The sequence below is a fragment of the Colobus angolensis genome, unplaced genomic scaffold (assembly GCF_000951035.1).
Source record: "Colobus angolensis palliatus isolate OR3802 unplaced genomic scaffold, Cang.pa_1.0 Scaffold314, whole genome shotgun sequence".
Classification (NCBI taxonomy): Eukaryota; Metazoa; Chordata; class Mammalia; order Primates; family Cercopithecidae; genus Colobus; species Colobus angolensis.
Window position 1 is genome coordinate 844,556 of NW_012116422.1, and position 20,889 is coordinate 865,444.

Here is a 20,889-nt window from a genome sequence, read left to right on the forward strand (position 1 = left end):
GCACAAGGCTGTACACAGCTCGGACGTACAACCCGTGCATGCAGTTAGCACTGTGGCATCTGTGTGCCCACGTACACATGGACTACACACACCTGGACTGTACACACTCGATCTGCACGTAGCCACACTCCAACATAGTTGGCTCATGCATGAAGGCCGGGTATACCAGTGTCCTTACATACAAACTCCACACACACATACAGCATTCACACAGCAGGTCAGCATATACAGAATGTCCAGAGTTTTCAGTTACTGTTCATACACACCCATGGCTCATTCGTACAACACAGTGGGGAGTATTGGCTGGATTCAGGAACAACCTGCCAAGGTATCTCCCATCCCATCATCTACTGCTATGCCACAGTTAAGGCTCAGTTGGGTGTGGTGTTAGCTAAGAAGGCTGCCACCCATCATTCACGTAATGATGTGAGTTAGAGGACTGTGCTGAAGGTTCTGTCCCAGACACAGAGGCCTAGGAGGCTAGGAAGGGAGGACAGGCTGAATTATGTTCATGTACAATGAGGGAGGAGAGGCAGGCAGCAAGTTCCTGGGCCCAAAGAGGCACAGCTGCGGAGTGGGAAGGTGGCAAACCCCCTCTGTGCTGGTGAGTAGGGCGAAGAGCCAGCCTTTTCCTGCCTCCTCCCCTTCCACCCTGTCACCCCTCCCCAGGGGCGAGAGTTTCACAGCTCTCCAGTATCACAGCTCCACCTCTTCTTCAAGTACTATTCGAGCTACCCTGGGCTGGGCCAGAACCTGCCACCTCTTGGAACAGCAGGTCTAAGGGAAAAAACATCTGTGAGAACCAGAAAGCAAACAGCCAAACTCAAAACCACAGGGAGCTCTCGACTGTTTTGGAGCGGAAAGTTCTGCTTGGCCAGTGCTTTCAAGAACCAAGCCCACCTAAGACCTGCAAGAGAAGCTGGGACACATCCAATCAGACCCAGCTGGCACCTGGGCAATAGATATGGTACAAGGAAAGACTGTATGCCAGGGACAGAAGAGGCTCAACAACTGGGCATGTGTGTTAGCGATCAGCTGCCAAGCTGGGCTTCGAAGGATGCACAGGGGTTGCCAGGCAGAGTGAGAAGGAGGGAACAGCAACCTGGGCATAGGCAGCATCACATGCAAATGCACCGGCAAGAGGCACAGGTGCGTTTGGGGAATTGTAGGCAATTCATGGAGCTCCAGATGGCAATGATCAGGAGGAGGAGGCCAGAGAGGCTGCAGATCAAGGCAAAGAATATAGACTTGAGGTTGAGGTAATGCGGAGCCAGGAGAAGGTTTTAGGCCAGGGGGAGTGACATGATCTGAATTGTTTCTCACCACATAGCAGGCACAGTCAATGCTGCCAGGCCCTGTCTGATCTGGGCCCCTCTTGCCTCTCCCATCTCGTTTCCTACCACTGTCTCCTTTGCCTACTCTGGTGCAGCCACTCTGGCTTTCTGTGCTCCTGGGGGATGAGGCAAGGGAGGGTACAGTCATTCCAGGAAGGGAGGCATTAGCTTCATCCCATATCCTGTCTTCCAGACCCACAAGGTGACTCACTCAGTGGCCCCTACACATGGGCCAGGGTCATCCATCTCACCATTCTGACACCATCCAGACCACTGTCACCTCCAACCCATGTGCCTGCAGCTGCTTTCTTATGCTTGCCCCTGTCACACCCACCCTTCTATGGCACAAACTGGCCATGTCTCTCCCTACTGAAAACCTCTAATAGCTCCACACTGTTCCCCCTGCCGGTCCCTGCACAGTTCACAGAGCTCTGTCCTTGCTGACCTCTTCAGATGTGATACAATCACAAGCTTAACCAAAAACAGCCGTCCTTAGTGACTTCTCTGGGTCATCACACCCAATCTTTCCCACACCTTAGAAAGCAGGTGCTCTTTTTATTACACCCTTTACAACTGAGGGCCCTGAGTCTCAGAGAGTTAAGAAACTGCCCAGGGCCATACAACTCAGAGGCATAGGCAGGCTTCAAACCCAGGACTGCCAGTCACCAAAAGCCATTCTCCACAGCACTCGGCCGGCCCATCTCCAGCCCCTCTACCCAGCATCCCACACAAAGGCCCCATGTGCTTCAGCACACACCTGCACCTTTGCACATACCATTCTTCTGCTGGAAAAATGCCCTGAAGATCCCAGCCCCTACCTCAACCTGCACTCTCCCCTACAAGGCAAAATATGCTTATGATACCCAAGGTGCATTATCAAGAGCAAAAGGCAAGGTGCACAACAGAGTATGTGGTGGATATGAGTAAAAACACGGTGAGTGTCTCTACACATCTGCTCATGGCCAGGACACAGCATTAGCAGGTTGCCTCAGGGAAAGAGAACTGGGAGAGCAGGAAAGAAGACAGAAGCTTTTCAGTACATTCCATTTGTTTCTTTTGGACTATGTGAATACATTATCTATTCCAAATGAACAGAATTAAAGAGGAGCAAATTTTTAAAAGGCAAAAATAAATTCCATAAACTTAATAATGAAACACACCTCACCAGTCCTTCCAGGCTTAGCCTAGAACACCCTTGTCCACTGGCCCCTGTATCGTCTTCCCCTTGGTGGCACCATGTGTGAGTCCACGTGCTCAGGGAGAGTAGGGCCAGGGGTAGCCTGAATCCTGGGTCCCAGTACCAGACCGGGAGAGTCTGGGAGGGAATCTACCAGGCAGCTCCTCATGAACCTGCTTAGGCTTCCTACTGCAATACCAATGAGCCAAGGCCCTCCTACCCGAGAAGCAGGCAAACCAGAGGCCCAGTGGAAGGCCCAGGTCAGGCTCTGCCCAGAGGCAGTTGCTGGGAGAGGCAGAAGGAGTGTTTGGTAGGAGACCCTGCCCAAGGCTGCTGCAGAGCTAGGTGACTGACTGCCAGGAGAGACAGAGCTTCTCTGGGCCATGTGAGGTCAAATAAGCCACAAGTCTGGTTTCAACTTCCAAGACGCCTGTCTTCTGCCCCCTACTTTCCGCAGTGGAACGTCTCCTACCCTGCTCACCTCTACTTCTTCTGACTGCATCAGGAGGTTGCATGGCGGCTGCAAGGCCTTTGGCCGGTGAGTGAACCAGTAGGCGAGGATGGCGGCCAGGGCACCCATACTCACGAGGGTGGTGGCCGAGAGGCTGCGGAAAAACTGGCCTAAGTCGCCTAGCTCAGGCAGTCGCAGTATCCTCAGGATCTCCTGTGTCTGCATCTTCTCCAGAAGTGAGAGGACAAACTCTGTTGAAAACAAGAGTCAGATGAGGCAACAGACCTGACGGGCAGGTTAGGGAGGGGTCCTGGGTCACAGGACCTGATATCTGCTCTGACACACCACAGGGCAGGCCCTGGGGGAGTTCGGATGTACAGAGTGCACCCCAGAAGCTGGCTACCTAGAAGGGCTTTTCCCAGGAAGAGGCCAGAACCTTCTGCCGTCACACATCCTGCCCAGTTTTCCTGAGAACCACATGCTCAGGCCCTGGGCCATGGCTGACAGCTGCTTCCATATTTTCCAGGACCACTGCTCTGGCAGCTCTGGGAATGATGCCTCCCGGGCCTCAGGGCCTGGGTGCTCTGTTCTCCTGTGTCACCACTGTCATAGTGTTTTACTTATCTTTGCTCTTGGGGTGTGGAGAAGAGGGAAGGGCAGTAGAAGTGCTCAGCACGGTGCCCAGGGGTGAAGGAATGCAGGCTCCTCCCACTCTACTTCTAATCTCCCAACTCCAGGCCATGACCCTGAGCTAGACTGAGACTGAAGCGGGGCAGAGCAGACTGCAGATCAGCCCTGACAAATACTCCAGCCCTCATGATGTGAAAGTGAAGACCTATCTGACTATATGAGCACTATGGCTCTGCACTGTCCCTGACCAAGTACCAAGAGGACAGCTGCCAGGCACGGTGGCTCAAGCCTGTAATCCCAGCACTTCGGGAGGCTGAGACGGGCAGATCACAAGGTCAGGAGATCGAGACCATCCTGGCTAACACAGTGAAACCCCGTCTCTACTAAAAAATACAAAAAATTAGCCGGGCGAGGTGGCGGGCACCTGTAGTCCCAGCTACTCGGGAGGCTGAGGCAGGAGAATGGCATGAACCCAGGAGGCAGAGGTTGCAGTGAGCTGAGATCCGGCCACTGCACTCCAGCCTGGGCGACAGAGCAAGACTCCATCTCCAAAAATAAATAAATAAATAAATAAATAAAATAAAAATTAAAAAAGAGGACAGCTGGCCCCACCATAACTGGGCCCTGTGCTGTCCTCCCTGATCCCATCAGCAAGTGTTCAGAAGCAAGGCAGGTGGCAGAGGAGAGAAGGTGTTAAACTGGTAGGAAGAGAAACCACCGCTCAGAGCGAAATGGCTCAGCGGAGTGCTGTGTGCACTCCCCGGGGGACCAACATCTCCTGCCATGTCACAGATGGTGGCCAGGGAGTCACCCTCACCCACTACAGCCCAAGCGGGTACAGTGGGCCCATCAGAGAGACATGGGAGATGCCCTAGGGTACACAGAAGGAAGGTCTCTGTGAGAAGCACTGGCAAATGGTTGAAAGAGAAGCAGGCCCCAGGGGCCTCCTGCATCCTCCTCTCAGCCACAAAGTGAGGCAGTGTTGGCAGAGCAAATACACAGCCAGCTTGGCTCAGGGTTCTGCACCTTGCTTGGAACTGAGGAAACTATCAAGGGTGGGCAAGGTGGTGGCTAATGGCATCCCCAATGGGACCCCCTCATGTCACTGCCTAGCAGGACCTGAGGCTAGAGGCACCTCCAGGTCTGCCAGCCCAGAGATGGCAGGATGGGCTTGAGGCTGCCCTGCACCATCCACAGGCACCCTCCTCACAGGCCCTTGGCCTTTGGAAGCATGGCTGTGCTTCCAAGAAGGGAAACAAGGAGAATGCAATAGCAGCTACTCTGCCGCCGTGGGATATGAGTCAAACAATTGCTTGACCCCTGAGAGAGGGGAGATCTGCTAAACTCCCAATAAATGGCATTTGTGCTAAACCATAACATTAAAACACCAGAGATGAAGTCAGTGATGTGCAAAGTCATTGCAGAAACAGTCAAAAAACTCTTCAGTTATAATTCCTTCTCCTTCTCTTACGAGCAATGCAAAGTTGAGCCTATCCTTCCTCTCTGAACCTCCACTTCCCCGTCTTTAAAATGAGGGCAGTACAATTTAGACATACAAAGCCTCTTGCACTGCATCTGGCATGTTCAGAGGACTAAAGAGATGGCTAAAGAATATGCTCATCAAATCAAGAGAACTGCTCAGCCCAGGACACATGAAAAGAGGTCAGAAGCAGGACTGGTTCAAGCACTAGGCAGAGGTGATTTGGCCTGGACACTGTGGCCCCACAGAAGGAGTTTATGCTCTGCAGATGGCACAGCAGGCTGAGTCCTAGGAACACTTATCAGCCACCTATAGGCTCTGGGTGAGCCTCCAGCCAAGTGTGGTATTTTCACTGCGCTCCTGAGCTGGAAATCCAGTTTTAATAGGAGCTTCCTTGAGCTGGGTCAGTTATGAGACCATCCTGGAGGAACAACCCACTCCTAGCATATCCATCCAATTCAGCTTCTGCATAATAAAGCAGAGGACAAGCTACAGACCACAGTGGATTCACCAGGGAAAATCACTCTGGAGAAGACTCTGGGTAGGTGACCTTCTGGCCTTCTTGGGACATTTACTTCTCTAAGCTGCAGATGGGAAGATAAAATCACAGTCAGGCCTATCAGATAAATGACTCACTACTTAGTAGAAAATCCAGACATGCTCGCCAGCTCTTAGGGTGGGTTCTGAGCTGATGGACATTTTTCTTAAAGGAGATGAACTGACTCAATGATCTGAGAAGCCAAGAACCAAAAAACTCATGCCTAGCATGAGGGCTCAGCTGTATATCCCAAAAGTTTTAAAGGGAACTCTGGAAGGATACCTCATTACCACCAGTCCCTGGTCCTTGGCAGTTGCTCACGGACTCTAAGCTTTGTGTATTGTGGCATTCGGTGCAATGCTAGAGTTTTTACAGAGCACAGCCCAGATTAGCCAAGTCATCCATCTGTCCTTCTACCCATCTAGCAGACCCTCACACGGTCCCTGTTGTCATCTAGCTCAGAGTTGGGCCTGCCCTCGGTCCCATGGGGAGGACACATGAGGAAATGGGCAGTGCTTATGATCAGACATGGGGAGCCAGAAAAGCTGCCTGACTCGATACGAGGGAGTCAGGGCAGGCTTCTGGCAGGAAGTGATATTGATCCTGAGAATGAAAGATAAAGACGAAAGGGTGGCCTGGCAGAGGAAAGTAAATATACAAAGGCTGGAGTTGAAAGAACACATGGGACACTTAGGGAACAGAATATTCTGTGCAGAAAATAAAGCACTGAGCCCACAAAATCTCATGCAAAGATCAGTGCTACAAGTCTGTGGGGCTGGCCTCTTGGATATGCTGAGCTTTCAGCAATCACCATATTACCGTGGTCCTCAGTGGGAGGAAGAAGGGGACTTGGCCTAAAATTCCTGAATTCCTGATGCCTGGGCAGCCCTTTCCTACACACTGTACTGTTGCACCCTCACGACAGCTGCAGGTGCTCCCTCTGAGGTGGGAGCACAGAGACTCCACCGGAGAAACCACCTTGTTCAGCAAGCGAGGCACACAGTAAAGAAGTAGTAGAGCATGGACTCAAGCCCAAGACTGCAGTCTCAATGCCAGCCCCTCATGTGGTATGGCCACCCCAGCCCCTGCCAACCCTGGGCCCACTCTCACAATCCATCCTTTCCTTTGCATTGGCACTGAGCCCACAGACAACCAGCTCCAGCTGCTTGGAAGAACCCAGGCCCAGGTTCAGGGGCTGGGGGAAGTGCAAGGCCACCAGAGCCTGTGTGAGGGGACAAGCCAGTCAGGCCAGTCATTTGCTATTTTTCGCCAAGCCCACATGGGTGGGCTTCTTCCTGGTCTCACATCAAGAACTCACCAACTTCTCCTGGCTGAGTCCTTCTCCTCCTACCTGGGGTGGTGGAAGGCAGTGCACAAAGGGTTTGGCTGCCCACTCCTCCTTACAACTTCTACTTAGGTGTTCACCCCAAAGGAGGTATTTGCAGCAGTGGCAGCCCCTCTGGCCTTGAGGCTGGGCCGACACCCCTCCTTGGCTGGGCAGCAACCAGAGGATCTCGTTCTTCCAGGCTTACCAATCCTCTCAGTCAGTCAGAACTGCTTGCATTTACACCGAGGTTCCCTTCAGACCCGTGAGCCACTGCAAGGCAGAGTTGTGAGTCCAGGTCCCCTGAGGACATGGGCCTCACAGTCAGCCCAAGCCACCAAGCCTTTGGCATGGGGAGGGCAGACCCTCAGCCTTGGAGTCTGGTCTCATCTGATTATTTCACAGGGCCTTGGCCTCCTCTGACCTCCACACCTCTCTTTTGACCTGGGGTAGGGCTTGGTGGTCTCGAGGGTCCCAGTTGTGCTGCCTCCTTCCATACCCCACGAGACTCTCTTGGCTGCAGCAGAGATGTGTATTGTGTGTGTGTCGGGGGCAAGGGCAGTGCGGACAGCGCTCAAGGGAATCAGTGGTGCTGGTGTTGCCAGGTGAGTGGCTGTGTTTGTAAATATTCACCTGGCAGGAGAACCCAGGCATGAACAAGCCACTTGACATGAACTAGCCGCCTCCTCCTCTCTTCCTGGAATATCCGACATCTTTTTCTTCAGCACAGACCAGTTCAGAATACCAAGTAGTATCTAAGGCTGAGGAAACTGGAACTTCCTCCCACCTCAGCATGCCCTCTGCTGATTTAGGGCAATCCAGCACGGGAGAGAACAGGAAGAAAGGGGCCCCGGGGGGAAATATGTTGGTTCCAAGGTGGTGGGGTGGCAGAAGCAAAGCCCCAGAGCACAGTCACTGTGGAAATGGCCCTGGGCACCCTGGCATGGCTCCAAGAACCCTCTGCTGGTCCAGCCTCCTAACCTCAATACTCTAGGCTTCACTGTCTAGCTGGATACCCAACCACTCCTCTCTACCCCAACAGCCCCTGGCCTGACAGCCACCACCAAGCAAAGCCCAGTCTCCCATACCACCCTCTCCATAGGTCTCCTTGCTCTAACAGGTGCTTGCGCTGCTACCAAAGTTATTTCCTGATATGTAGGTAGGATCATGTCATGCCACTGCTCAAAAATCTTATCTGGCTTCCTATTGCCTTAGGACCAGAGTCCAAACTAATGATCACACTGAGGTTCTCCATGATCCTCAGATTCTTCCCTCCCCTTAGAATCACTCCAGCTTCCTCTGTATCAGCCTCTCTAATAGGGCTTCATATTATGGAGTTCTGGGCCTCTGAAAACCTCTGAGGTCTTCAAAAAGGGTGGAGAAGCTCAAGCCCAGCCACCAAATCATTGAAGAATCTCTTCAACTCCAAGTGAAGAACTCTAAAAGAAAACTACAACCTCTCCCAGGGCCCAGGGACCCTAGCAAACAAGCTTGGGAGAGGGCCCAAAGGGGGTATTCCGGTGCTGAACTGACCTGGGTCCAAATCTTGACTCAGTCTCTTGATAGCTGTGTGGCCTTGGGCAGGTCACTTTGCCCCTCTGGGCCTCATCTCAAACAAGCTGGTGGACCGAGAGTGCAGTGCCAGGAATGTAGTAAGGGAAACACTTAGTAGATAGTAAGTAGCTGAAGCAGTTACTCCATCTCTTTGCAAGCCAAAGGGGCTCAAAGACAACTTGCACAAGTAGATGCATTCACACCCTACCTTTCCAGCAGGCTCCTGGCACTGGGGAGACGGCTGAGCTCGTCCCACTAGAACCAGCCTCCCTTTATAGGGCCTGTGGGGCCCAGGGAAAGAAGTTACCACATCTTGATCAAAGCACAAAGTGATGAAGGCCCTGCCCCGAGTCTGCCCTCCTGGGGACAGCCGATGGCAACAGCCGCCTGCTCTGAGAAGCCGGGTGGTGGTAGAGGCGCTAGCAGTGGTGGCGCAGGCTCCCTGGTGGCTGTGGGAGCCGGTCTGGCAGGGACCAGGGCACAGAGCAGTTCTGTAAGGAGTTGCTGGCCCCTCAAGGCCCCCGCCAGCCCCACCTCCATCTGCATGCAGGGCGGTGCTGGCTCAGATCAGCTCAGAGCCAAGCAACCCAGCCTTAACCCTCACCCTGCCAGTGTGCCAGAGCCTCAGCTTGCACCCCCCTGTTTTTCCCCTCACCTCCCCCTGTTTGCAGTTCTGAAAGGGAGTTTGCCAAGCGGGTTTCTTAAAAACAAAGGCTCCTTACACATCCATTTGAGACAACGATTAGGGCCAGGCCTTTGCGATGGTCTTGGGACTGCAGTGAGCATGAGTTTATGTGTGTAGGGGGTGGTGGGGGGGGGTGACAGGAAGTAGTGGGGAGTAGGGGGTGGGGATGCCAGCTCTCTGGCACCGAGGGCAACTGCACCATCCACCCGGGATATTCTGCCTCCAGCCGCTCCCAGGGGCTGCCTCTGCTCCCCACCCCGACAAGGTCACAGTCACAGCCAACCTACTTGGGAAGAGGAAAGAAATAACATAGTTTCAGATAAAACATCTGCTTAGGGATGCTCTGGGGAGTGAGGACACTCTGGACCAAGGATCAGAGCCAGCAGGTGGAAGATAGTGGCTGATCTCCACCACAAGACCCCAGGGCAGCACACCAGCCCTGCTGTGAGGCCTGCACTAAGAGATATTGTTGCCTGGCTTGCACAGGAATGGTCATCCTGGAGCCAGAACTCACACCCTTGCCTATTAGGACGAAAGCTGAGCTCTGAAGTCCTGTAGCACCTCTGCCAGACTGAGAGACTGAGGTCCCAGGGACTCCCAGGGGTCTCACTACTGCAAGATCTGTGAGGCTTACGGGTATGGGTGGCTACTTCCATAGCATTTTCACTACTACTTCCATGGCTAACATGCGGCTGAGCACACAAATATGATTACTGCGTATTTTGAATTGGACATTCATTCTGATCATAAGACAGACAGCTAGACTCACGGTGGCACCTGCTAATAAGTAAAAGACAAGTCCAGGCCACAGGACCCAGCTTACCACTGCCCCCAGGCCCTACTCACATCAAGTGCTTCTGGGCAATTATGAGTCTGCCTGCACTGGGCCACTGTCCACCCAAATTTAACCCTGCTCCCTTGCTGCAAGAATGTCCTAGGACAGGACCCAGTGCTCTGAGCTACCTCTTGAAAGCTGTTTGCCTAATTGCCTGGCAACTCGGGAGCCCACAGGCTTGCAACACCTTTCCTGGAGCTGATAACGGCTTCTACTACTCACCCTACCATCTGGGTGAGCCATGTGGAGAGCTTCCTGCCTCAGCGACCCTCATCTGGAACTTGGCCCTAGCTTCCCCCAACCCACCCCGATGAAAATGAACAAATATCTGAGGACCCCCGATCAGCCCACAAAGTCACTTCCCCTTTCTTCTAGGCAGGACCCTTACTTTTCTCCAGATATCTTCAGAGATGTTTTTACTATGAAAGCTTCCTTTAATGCTTCTCAAGGCAGTCTCTGGGGCAGGAAATCCAGTGGTCGGTGGGAAATCCCACAGAGTGCCAGAGGCATAGAGCTGAGGGAGTAGTTTTGCCCTAGGCAGTGGGCAGCCCAGTTGCCAGGTTAAGAAATGCACAGCCTTCACTGTTACACATGTGCAACCCTGACCTGCAGAGGTGCAAACACAGTAACCCACACTTGCCTAACACCTACCCTCTCCACACAGGGATTCAAGCTTGTCCCTGCTGTGAGAGAGGGGCTTGCTCTCCATTTTCCTCTTGGGTTTTAATTAGATTTGCAGAACCACATAAGACCAGGGCAGAAATAGAGCAAAGAGCCTCCCTGACTTGGGAATTGCCAAGTGAGACCCACTGTGCATCCCCCATGAGACAGAGGTCCAGGATACGACATGGGATTGCCAGGTTACATGGTGTATCACCTGCCAAGCTTCCCCAAGGAGCCTGATCATAGCTCTGATGGTTCAATTAAGCCCCTTGAATGTAGAAAGGCCCAACTAAGGCTGGCTGTGACTGAGCACTTTACAGAGCCACCTGTTGCAACTAGCCCAAGCTCACTGTGAACATGCCTCCCGTTAGCGGCCGCCACTGCCTGCTGGCCTCCCCATCTTCACGACAGTACCTCTCAAAAATCTCACTTACCCTAAGCCCTGCTCAGGGAATCTGGGTCCACATTCATGATGCTAACACCAGGAAGCCAGGCACAAACAATGCTTTCAGGAACTTTAAAATACAAATAGCCTTGAGAACAGAGGAGCAAACAGATACACAGTGTCTTTCACACACTCTGAGATAAAGGCTGTCCTCACTATGAATCAGGCAGGACAAAGTTCTCAGGGCAAAGAGGGACAGCAGGAGCTAAAACAACAGCAGTGGTCCCTTTGGAAATATTTACAGGGTATGACAACCAGGACTGATGGTGTGGATGAGTTCAGTTCCTTCCACGCCAAGCCCTGGGACAGCAGGCAGGACCCTATGAATACTGACCAGGGCCACGATCACCTCACAGGCAGAGGAACACTCCCTGGCCAAGTCCTTCTCTGCAGGAAGCCAAGTCCTGTGGCTGTAACATGATCCTTTGCCTTCCCGGCCATGTCCACGTTAGGACTGCTGGTGTCCTGGCCTCAGGAGCAATGATCCATTTCTGTCACTGGCTCAAACTTAGGACACACTGCAAACTAAGCCTGAACCAGTAAAGGGCATATGGGCTGCTCATGGCGAGGCCATGCACTCAGAGCTCAACTGCAGCTGGCTGGGGTACAAGCAGGATGGGACGCAACCTCCTCCAGCTAGAGGGAAGCTCCTTGAAGTAGGAAGGGTCCTGCCAAGATATGGTTGGGGGTCACTGAGGTGGGGGGAGAAAGAGAGGGATTTGCTTGCCTGCTTGTTCACGTAGGAACCCTGCTGGTCTCCTGTGGACATGTGCTAGGGGAGAAATGCACCAAAGATAGAACTTGAGACATCCTTAGCCAGGGAGAGAGAGCAAGGAGAGGATCCGAGCTGGGTGGGAAAGGGAGGAGAACGAGGCTATAGCAGAGTGACAGAAGTGTGTTGGTAAGTCACAGGAAGAGCCTGTAAGATGTTGGAGCCCCTGGCAGGAGCCCTCACACAGTGGAGGGAAGGAGGCAGAGGCCTGGCTGCATTGAGGACGGGGGCAAGAAGCTGAGGCTGGCAGGATGGCACTTAGCTGTGGGGAGAAAGGAAAAAGATGGTGATGGGTACTGTATATCTGCCTCATGCCTTCAGAGTCACAGCCCATAAGCTAATGGCACTCAGCCCTGGGGGTTTGGTATGCAAAAGTGCCCCAGGCACACTTGGCAAAGGGATTGCTGCTGCAGCCGGGATCCGGCATGGTTCCTTCACCTACCATTAAAGAGTCACTGAATGTTTTTGTAGACTAGAAGGTGAGCAAGACAAAAAGAGTTTTGCCTTTGGTTAAGGGTGCATTTTCTGGAAAATTTGGTAAATAGCTGAATATTCTGGCATCCCCATAGTCTGACAAAATTCCTCTTCTGAATGCCACAAGAAGAAACAAATCTGAATTTTCTCCAGTTTAGCAAAAGGCTGTGCTGGTCAACAGGAATCTGCCACCTTCTGAATCTCCGCTCTGGAGGTCAGGCGGCACAGCAGCTGCAGCCTCAGGTTGCCCTCCCTCCGGCAGCAAGCAGTCAAGTTCTGCTGTTGGCCTGTGAGAGCCTACAGTGTCCACAGAGTTAACACTAGACTGGAGCAGCCCAGCCCTCAGTGGGCAGGGAGCACTGAGAACTCAGGCCTCCTTTTCAAGGCCAGGATGAATGGGAAAAATGCAAATGGCCACCTCCCAGGAGCGGCAGGGGAGGGCCTGCTGCTGGCAGGCAGGCATCACTCCACTTGGGTCTGTCATATGAAAGGCTTTGTATTCCTGCCGCTGGCCAGCTCCTGGCCAGGCTGGGGCTGTTCTCACCAGAAAACAAAAATGTCTTTCAGACCAAAGCAAAACGAGGCCCCAGCTGGCCCAGGCAGATCCTCGGGTGTTCTTCACACTGACCCACTGTGAACACCCATCACTGGGGCTCTCACTTTGCACCCACTGGAAGGAACCCACCATCTTTGGAGAGGGAGCTGGGGGCCTTGGTGGCTGCTGAGGAAAGCACTATGTAAGGTCGGGGGGATGGAGGTGGGATCCAGAAAGAGGGTCAGCCCCCTCTGAGGCTCTGTTGGTTTTGTGCTTTTCAAAAATAGTAGTGGCTGAGTCTGAAGTAGCACCTGTTTTTTTGTATAAGGAAACTTCAGTCATTCTCATAGTGTTGATGGTAAACATGGAGAAAGAAATGGGAAGAAAAAAGTGCTGGTACATGAGAAGACCCTGCAGTGCACAGAGAGGACTTTTAAGAATGGAGGTCACGTGTGTCCTCTGCCTGGTACCCACAGTCCTGCTGCCGCAAGTGCCCTCAAGCTGGGGGTGGGGATGAGGGCGGCCCAGAGCCCCCTGTGTGGGATCAATAGCTTCCAGGGCTCGGGCTCCTTCTTCAACCAAGGCTCCATGCTAAGGTCAGGCTTCAATCTTTTCCTTTTTTTGGCTGACTTTCAGCAGACAAAACACTGCTTCTCTGACACCCCATGGTCACCAGGAGTTGCCCATTAACCACAGCACAGACCTTGTGCCCTGTGGAGCATGGATGCCACTCGGACTCCCACTATCAGGAGAAATAGCACAGTAAGATCTCAAGCACATATGTGGCCATTGAGCCTGAGAGGACATCTAGAACAAAACCACTTTGGAATTGATTTTGAATTCCAATAGGTGGGTTGGTGGATGCTCCATAGATCTCCTGAAATCCAAGGGAGATATGTCTTGTCAGACTCTGGGGCCAAAGGCAACTACTATTCCTTTGGGCCACACAGTATCTTCATGAAGCCAAGGTGCCAGGCATGTCTCTGTGAGAGGTCATGGAACTGTCCAGGGATCAGAAGCAGGAGACAGAGGAGACAGGACACTTCAGAGTGATCTGGAAAAGTTGGCCCCACAGGTCATAGCCTTCCATATCTGGTCTGCGGCAAGGAGATCAGGGACACATGCACCCAAATCCCCTACCAGCCTACTGGATGGGGGAAGGCCCACCCTCCATTTTTCTCTAAACCCTCCCTGCCACCACAGACAGACCTAGGCTTAGGGGAGTTGGCGTGTAGAATATGCATGAGTTGGTTGGGCATAGTGGCTCATACTTGTAATCTCAGCACTTTGGGAGGCTGGGATTTTGAGGTGGGTGGATCACTTAGATCACCTGAGGTCAGGAGTTTGAGAACAGCCTGGCCAATGTGGTGAAACCCCGTCTCTATTAAAAATACAAAAAAATTAACTGGGCGTGGTGGCGGGCACCTGTAATCCCACCTACATGGGAGGCTGAGGCAGGAGAATCACTTGTACCCAGGAGGCAGAGGTTGCAGTGAGCCGCGATCACGCCGTTGCACTCCAGCCTGGGCAACAACAACAAAACTCTGTCTCAAAAAAAAAGTTTATATATATATATATATATATATGCATGAGTTGAAAGTGTCCCCAGAGAATGACATCCAGCCCATCTGCTGGAAAGCACAGTCACCATGAACACTAAAGCTCTCCAGTCACTAAGCCACGTCCTAGGGTCTAGGTGACTTCATGCAGCATCAGCTCTAGTGGCAGGGCAGAGTGGCCAGAGCTTTTGCCCCTTCCAAAGCGAAGGGGTCACTGCAGGCCTGGATGAGTCTCCACTGAGTCCACTTTCTCCATACTGACAGTTGCCTTCCTCTCACTGGCCAAAAGGCCTTGCCGTCCAGCCTCCAGCCAACCTCCCTGTCCAATCTCACTGGCCAGCTCACATCCCACCTTGCTGCTCTCTGTCCTAGCTCTGACTGTCCTTGCTGTGCAGCCTCCAGCTGCCCTTTCTATCCAATATCTGGTTGGCCTCACTGTCTCTCCCAGTGATGTTTCTGCCTATTTATCAAGCAGGATCCGCAGTCAGTGTCTAGAATGGTCTGCCGCAAAGCTAAGGCTGACACAGGGGTGCGGGGGCAGGAGGAGTCCCACAGGGGAGTCTCAGCCCCTACAATAGTCCATGAGTTGGAGGGAAAAGCAGGGCTTTGTAGCAGGACTGAGTCTTGATCAGTCACTTGGAATCCACATCCTGCACTGCTAGGCCAGGCTATGCTGAGAATGAGGTGGGGTCCCAGGCACTGGTCAATAGGGTCTGTCTCAGAGCTGCCCAGTCAACCTGAGCCTGTCTACTCACTCATTTATCCAATAGCTATCAATTACTAAGTCTCTTCCTGGCCCTAATAGGTGCCAGCCCACATTTGCTTATAGCAGGGGCTGAATACTAAGATGCTGATTGTTCCCTCACTGGTCTGGCTTCCTGCTCTAAATTCCCAGGAGACAGTGATCTCAGAACACAGGCTTAAATGGGCAGATGGCAAATCAGAAACCATTCCCAACTCCCCCGGACAACCCCTACTAAATACCTGGATTAGGTGCGGGGAGAGGAAGCGTGTCTCTGGGAAGAGCTGGCAAATAGGGTCAGGTGGGACTTCTTGGGATTTGAAATCCTTCCAGCTCTGAGAGTATTGGTTGGGTCTCAGAATAGATAGCTCGGCTTGGCTTGGAATTTCTGTTCCAATCCACTTCCCATCTTCCCATTTCTGCCTGTCCCAGGCCCCAAGATTCACATGAATTAGGAGCTACACAAAGGAAGTAGGCCTGGGAATAACCACGCCTACCACGGATCTCCTGGGGCAGCCGAGTAAATGATGAGGAACCACCCCTGGGCACCCTGAAGGACAACCCCAAGGGCTCAAAGCAGCATCTCATCCATAGCACTTCCCTAACCCCACCAATCCGGGGACCCAGTGGATGGTTAGTGGGAACTCTGGCGAGGCCAATGCAAGGAATGGGGCCATCACACCAGACCATACAGTGAGGTGAGGACCTTGACTGGGAATTCCTCTCATCTAGGATTGGCAGAGTGGCTCAAGCTCCCCATCTATCAGGAGACTGGAACCTTGGAGCTCTAAGGAAGCAATAGCCCTCAGAGAAGACTCTCTTCCACAAAACCGGTCACCCAGAAGCTGTGGGTTCACTACTTCATTCATTCATTCAGTAAACACTTCTGGAGCACCTCCTTCTGTTCCAGGCTGCACTGATTCTCAGCACTCAGGGTTCTCCAGTGAAGGGTTACCTGGCCCTGCCTGCAAGGAGTTTACACCTGCTTTTCCCTACTACTTCTAACATATTAGCGTCATCCCCCAGCTGGGCACAAACCCTGGCATCCTAGCAGGAGCACACTCAAAATCTGTTGTTTACTGATTGACTTGTGGTAATGAAACAGCTTATAAAACACATTATTAAAATAAATTACTCTCAGGGAATTCTTTATATCATTAGTTTATGCAATAAACACTTATGTACCCTGTGTGCCCAACTCTGGGTTGGGGACATAGACATGAGACACCCGGCCCTGCCCTCAAGGAGACCATGGGACTTGTGGAGGAGGCTTGTGGAGCACAGGAATAGTGTCACCTTGGTCATCCATGTGCCCAGTTCTACCCATACCTCCTTGACGCAACCGCTGCACAGAATACAGCCAATGCTGCTTGGCCTGTTATCCTAGGCCTGCAGAGTCCAGCTCTGGCAACCTAACTGGCCGAGCAGAATTTGTCCTTCAACTTCATTCAGATTCATTCAGATTCCTATTGCCAATCTTCCCTTACACAGGTCCCTTGGCCTGGAATGCCTTTTCTTTCCCTGCTCCCTTTCTGATGTCAGAATCCTGGACCCTCTTTAAGGAAAGCCTAACACAAGTTATTATAATTTTAGCTAACATGGCTGGCTGATCATGCCTGGTGGTCCCTTACTGGACTGAAAGTCTGAGAATGTGGCCTGACTCACAGCTCTTACAAGTTGCTTCACCACTGAACCTCTCTGAGTCTCAGGGCCTCACCTAGGTAATGGGGAAAACAGCTCACAGTGTTGTGGGAGGATGGAAGGAAAGCTCGGAGAATCATAGACAGGGTGCTTGACACATGGTAGGTGCTCAGTGAAACAGGAGCCAAGTCAGCCTGTTTGCAGCAGTTAATCCCATAAAAACACCCCTCCACACACACCTAGTACTTAATGAGTATTTGAGTGCCTACTATGTGCCCAGTGCTAGCTGGATACACAGTGTAGCTTCTGTTATACAAAAACCTGTAACTTTTGCCCAGTTTTACAAACAAGCCAGAGCCTCATGATCACTCACCCCATGTATGGGACAGTCCTGAGTCCCATCTGAGGCTGTAGCTGAGCCACACTCAGCCTTCTGAAGGTCAACCTGTGAATCTTTATAATCACAAGGGGCAGAACAGCAGCTGGAGAGCATAATGACTGGGTTCTGCTGCCCCCTGGTGTCAGTATGCTCCTACCATACAGGCTGGAGAGCTGTGAGAAGGTGCTGAGGGCAAAATCCTGCTCCACGCTGGTGCACCCTGTACAAATTCAGGCTTCGTTTGTGAGGCATGTCCCCAGCTGGCCACAGAGCCACCTGTTCTGCCTGGAGCTCCACCATCTGTCCCAATTCATAACTGCCATCTCCAAACCCCTGGGGTGGCCCTAGACCTCAAGTCAGTTCTCTACCCTAATGGGAGCCCAGAATGGGGTAAGGGAAGGATCTCATGGGCCTGAACTAAGCCAAAGTGTGCAAGTCTATGCTTGCCCTAGGCATCTATAACCAGGAGCATGCCAAACCATTCTTTAGACCGGCAACCTTGTCTCACCCCACCAGGGCCAGCCCCACTTCTCCTAAGGCAAAGACCAGGGGTAAGGGCTTATCTCTTCTCCTTACTGGAGCCCAGCCTCAACTCAAGCCATCCTTGGGCCACATCTATTCTTATCCGTAACATCATAATGACCTCCTACTACCCTCCTGGATTCCACTCTCTTCCTCTTGACTCAGCAGCTAAATGGAGGGCTCTTCTGTCACCCAAATAAAACCTTCTCCAGAATCCTCTCCCACAACCCACATTGCTCAGACACAAGACCCTGAAGACTCATCCCTCATTGCAGTTTTTCCACAAACTCTGCTGGTTTGGCTTCCTCCACTAGGAACTTGGCCTCCCTATCTCTAACAAATTCCCCTGAATACTGCAGAAGCCCACTCAGAGGTCACTGATGGTTGGGTATATGATGGAACAGATTGGATCCTGCAGCATGGGACTGCCTTAGCCTAGAGGAAGGTGTGCCCTTTTATAAAGTTATCCACCAAGAGTGGGACTTCTTTCTACTTTGCACGAAAGTGCTGTATAGGCAGGCAGAAGCTCCAATCCACTGCTCCCATTGTCCTCTAGGTGTTTATGGCACTGAGGGCATGCTTCCCCAAACCAGACCTAGCATCTGACTCATACTGGACTTATTTTACTTGTCTCCTTGTTTAGTATTCAGCACACAGGTGAGATCTGGACTGGCTCAGGACTCTGCTGGCCTCTCTAGCAGGCAACAGGACAGACACAATCCAGAACAGATGGCTATCTCCCCCAGACAATCAGCTCCTCCTCCTGGTACATGCCACACCCCCATCCCCAACTTTATGTCATCTCTCCCTGAGGGCCCTTGAGGGAAGCCCTTGCCTGGCCCTACCTCATCTCCCTAGGGCCAGGTTAGGTGGGAGAAAGCACATAACTCTACTAAAGAGAGACATTGCCTCCTGTTACTGGCTGAGTGGAAGGGATCTGGCAGCTGCCATGGGACCATGGGACCCTGGAGATGACAAGGCAGAGCATGTTCTCAGGTGTGCTCACAGAACTACAGCTCTTAACTCAGGAGTCTCTTCTGCCCCCAGAGAAAGGCTGCGGGCCAGGTGAAGTCTCAAGGAGGATGGACACATAACTTAAAATGCCCCAGCGTTTGTCTGGGGTATTTTATCCAATGAGCACCATAGACCAGCCTCAGCCTCTTGCTTTTTGCATTGAGAAGCTTGGCCTCTGTGGAAGCAGCCACTACCTGCCCCAAGAATCACTCCTGCTTGACGGTTCTGAGGCCTGTATAGTCTCTCAGCAAGGCAGCCCCCAGTTTCCTATTAGAGGAGGCAGCTGACCACTTTAGGAAATGCTCCACAAGGAAACAGGACTCCACTTTGAGTCAGTGCCAGCTAACCCTGCCCACAGACAAGGACCCCACACAGTGAGGGACTTTTTCTCACAGGCTGCTGATGACCCCGGTCACAAGTGGTCCTGCAGCTCCTAGACACCTGCCTGCAGCCACAGAAGACCAAGTCTTCAGAGAGCTGACCTTGGACCCATGGCTGAGTGGGGGCTTCCTGACAGTAGGGCAAAGGGGTCCTGGCAGTGGGGAGAGGTTCTGAGACCATCTATCACGCAGGCATTAAATGGTGGCTGTCATAACCACCATCACCATTATTTTAATTATCCTTGCCCTTTACCTCCAACCCCAGCTCTAGCCCTGTCCTTGCCTGCTGGATGTGCCTCAGGACCAGAGTGCCCCTGCACAGCCGGTCACAGACACGGGCAGACAGAAGGAGCTTAGGGAGCTGAGGGGATTAGGGAGGCTTCACTCACTCCCTTAGCTCAGAGGAAGTGTCCCTGTGGCCTAACTCAAGGCAATGGTAGGGGTGGAGGAAGTGATTACCTGGCCCACCAACCCTCCAGGTTCAGGCCTGAGCCAGCCAAGCACTTAGCATTGGTTGATCAATTAAAACCTCAAATGGAATCCCAGTCTGCCAGATATCCATGTGACATTAGGCAAGTCAATTGACCTCTGAACTCAGTAAAAAAAGGGATGGTGCCACCGACCTTCTAGGATTTTCCGTGAATATTAAATAACACGTACAAAGTCTCAGGTAAGGATTTCAAAAGGGTCAACTTCCTCCCCTTACTTGGCTCATAAAGAGCTTTATTACCACTTCTGATGGTGCTGTTTGAATGTGAGATCATAATAAACACTAACATTCATAGAGCATTTGCTGTGGCCTAGGACAGGTTTAAGGCCAATTTAAGGATCAAGCACTGCACATAAATTATCAGGCTGAATCTGCACATGGGGGTGGGGGTGGAGGTGGAGATCCTTTAGTGGTATTATATTCTGGAGGACCCCAGGCTCAGAGAGGGGAAGTAGCTGGTGCGGGTAGTAGAACTGGCAGATAAAAGGGCCTGTGGTGAGATTCCAGGTGTGGGTGTATGGGGGTTTGGGGGAGGTAAGTGCGGAGGCGGGATCCAGCAGGGCTCCTCTTAGCCCCCTAAGAAGTGCAGTGATGAGGCTGACTCCTGTGAGGTGGAGCGGAGGGGTCTGGAAACAGTGGAGACACAGCAGCCCTGGGCAGAGCAGAGGAGTCAGGTGAATCCTACTTTACAGATATCTTGTACTCTGGCTGAAGGACGGGCAGGGAGGGGTCGTGAGGAAGCCCCTCGCTGGGATCAGGAAGCCCAGGTCAGTCCGGGTTACACAGCTGACCTGCTGTGGGACCTTGGAGACCAATACCCTCGGTTCCTGGTCCCAGGAGATGGACAAGGACGCAATGTCTGTCCCTGGCCTTGGCTCAGGGCCTAATCTGATCCGCGGATGGTCCTTGCCATCAGGGAAGGGGGACGCAAGAACTTGGCGGGGGTTTGTAGTGGGTCGCAGTGAGCAAGCCCCCTATCTCCCTCCGCAGACCCAGGCGCTCCCCAAACCCGGCCCGGAGCCCGCGAGAACTGGGGGTGGAGGGTGTACCTAGGCGGCCCTGGGGACCTTGACGGGACAGCTCAGCAGCCGGGGATGGGGACTTGGCGGCCGCGGAGATGTAACACCCCCACCTCAGGCGAAGACCTCATGGCCTGCGGGAGATGGGAGTCCGGGACGCGGACAGGACGGGCACTTACCTACGAACAGCCAGAGGGAGCCCCCCGACACGAGGAAGAAGGTCAGCATGGCGGTCAGCGGGGCCCG

General features: G+C 52.6%; 1 protein-coding gene and 1 long non-coding RNA gene across 6 annotated transcripts in view; one reads left to right on the forward strand and one right to left on the reverse strand.

Moving 5' to 3' along the window:
- ACSL6 (acyl-CoA synthetase long-chain family member 6) overlaps positions 1-20,889 on the reverse strand; it is a 62,216-nt gene that overhangs the window by 40,787 nt on the left and 540 nt on the right. For 3 of the 5 annotated variants that reach the window (XM_011951050.1, XM_011951049.1, XM_011951048.1), the window contains exons 1-2: positions 20,823-20,883; positions 2,993-3,213 (exon numbers count right to left, since the gene is read on the reverse strand). In XM_011951050.1, the coding sequence (XP_011806440.1) occupies positions 2,993-3,213; positions 20,823-20,871 (270 nt within the window). In that variant the 5' untranslated portion in view covers positions 20,872-20,883. Of the gene's footprint in view, positions 1-2,992; positions 3,214-20,822; positions 20,884-20,889 lie in introns of those variants that run through there. The other 2 variants (XM_011951052.1, XM_011951051.1) reach the window with 2 other exon arrangements.
- LOC105518176 lies at positions 12,880-16,329 on the forward strand. The gene is made up of 2 exons (XR_001002785.1): positions 12,880-13,099; positions 15,631-16,329. It is a non-coding gene; the product is annotated as an uncharacterized LOC105518176 (long non-coding RNA).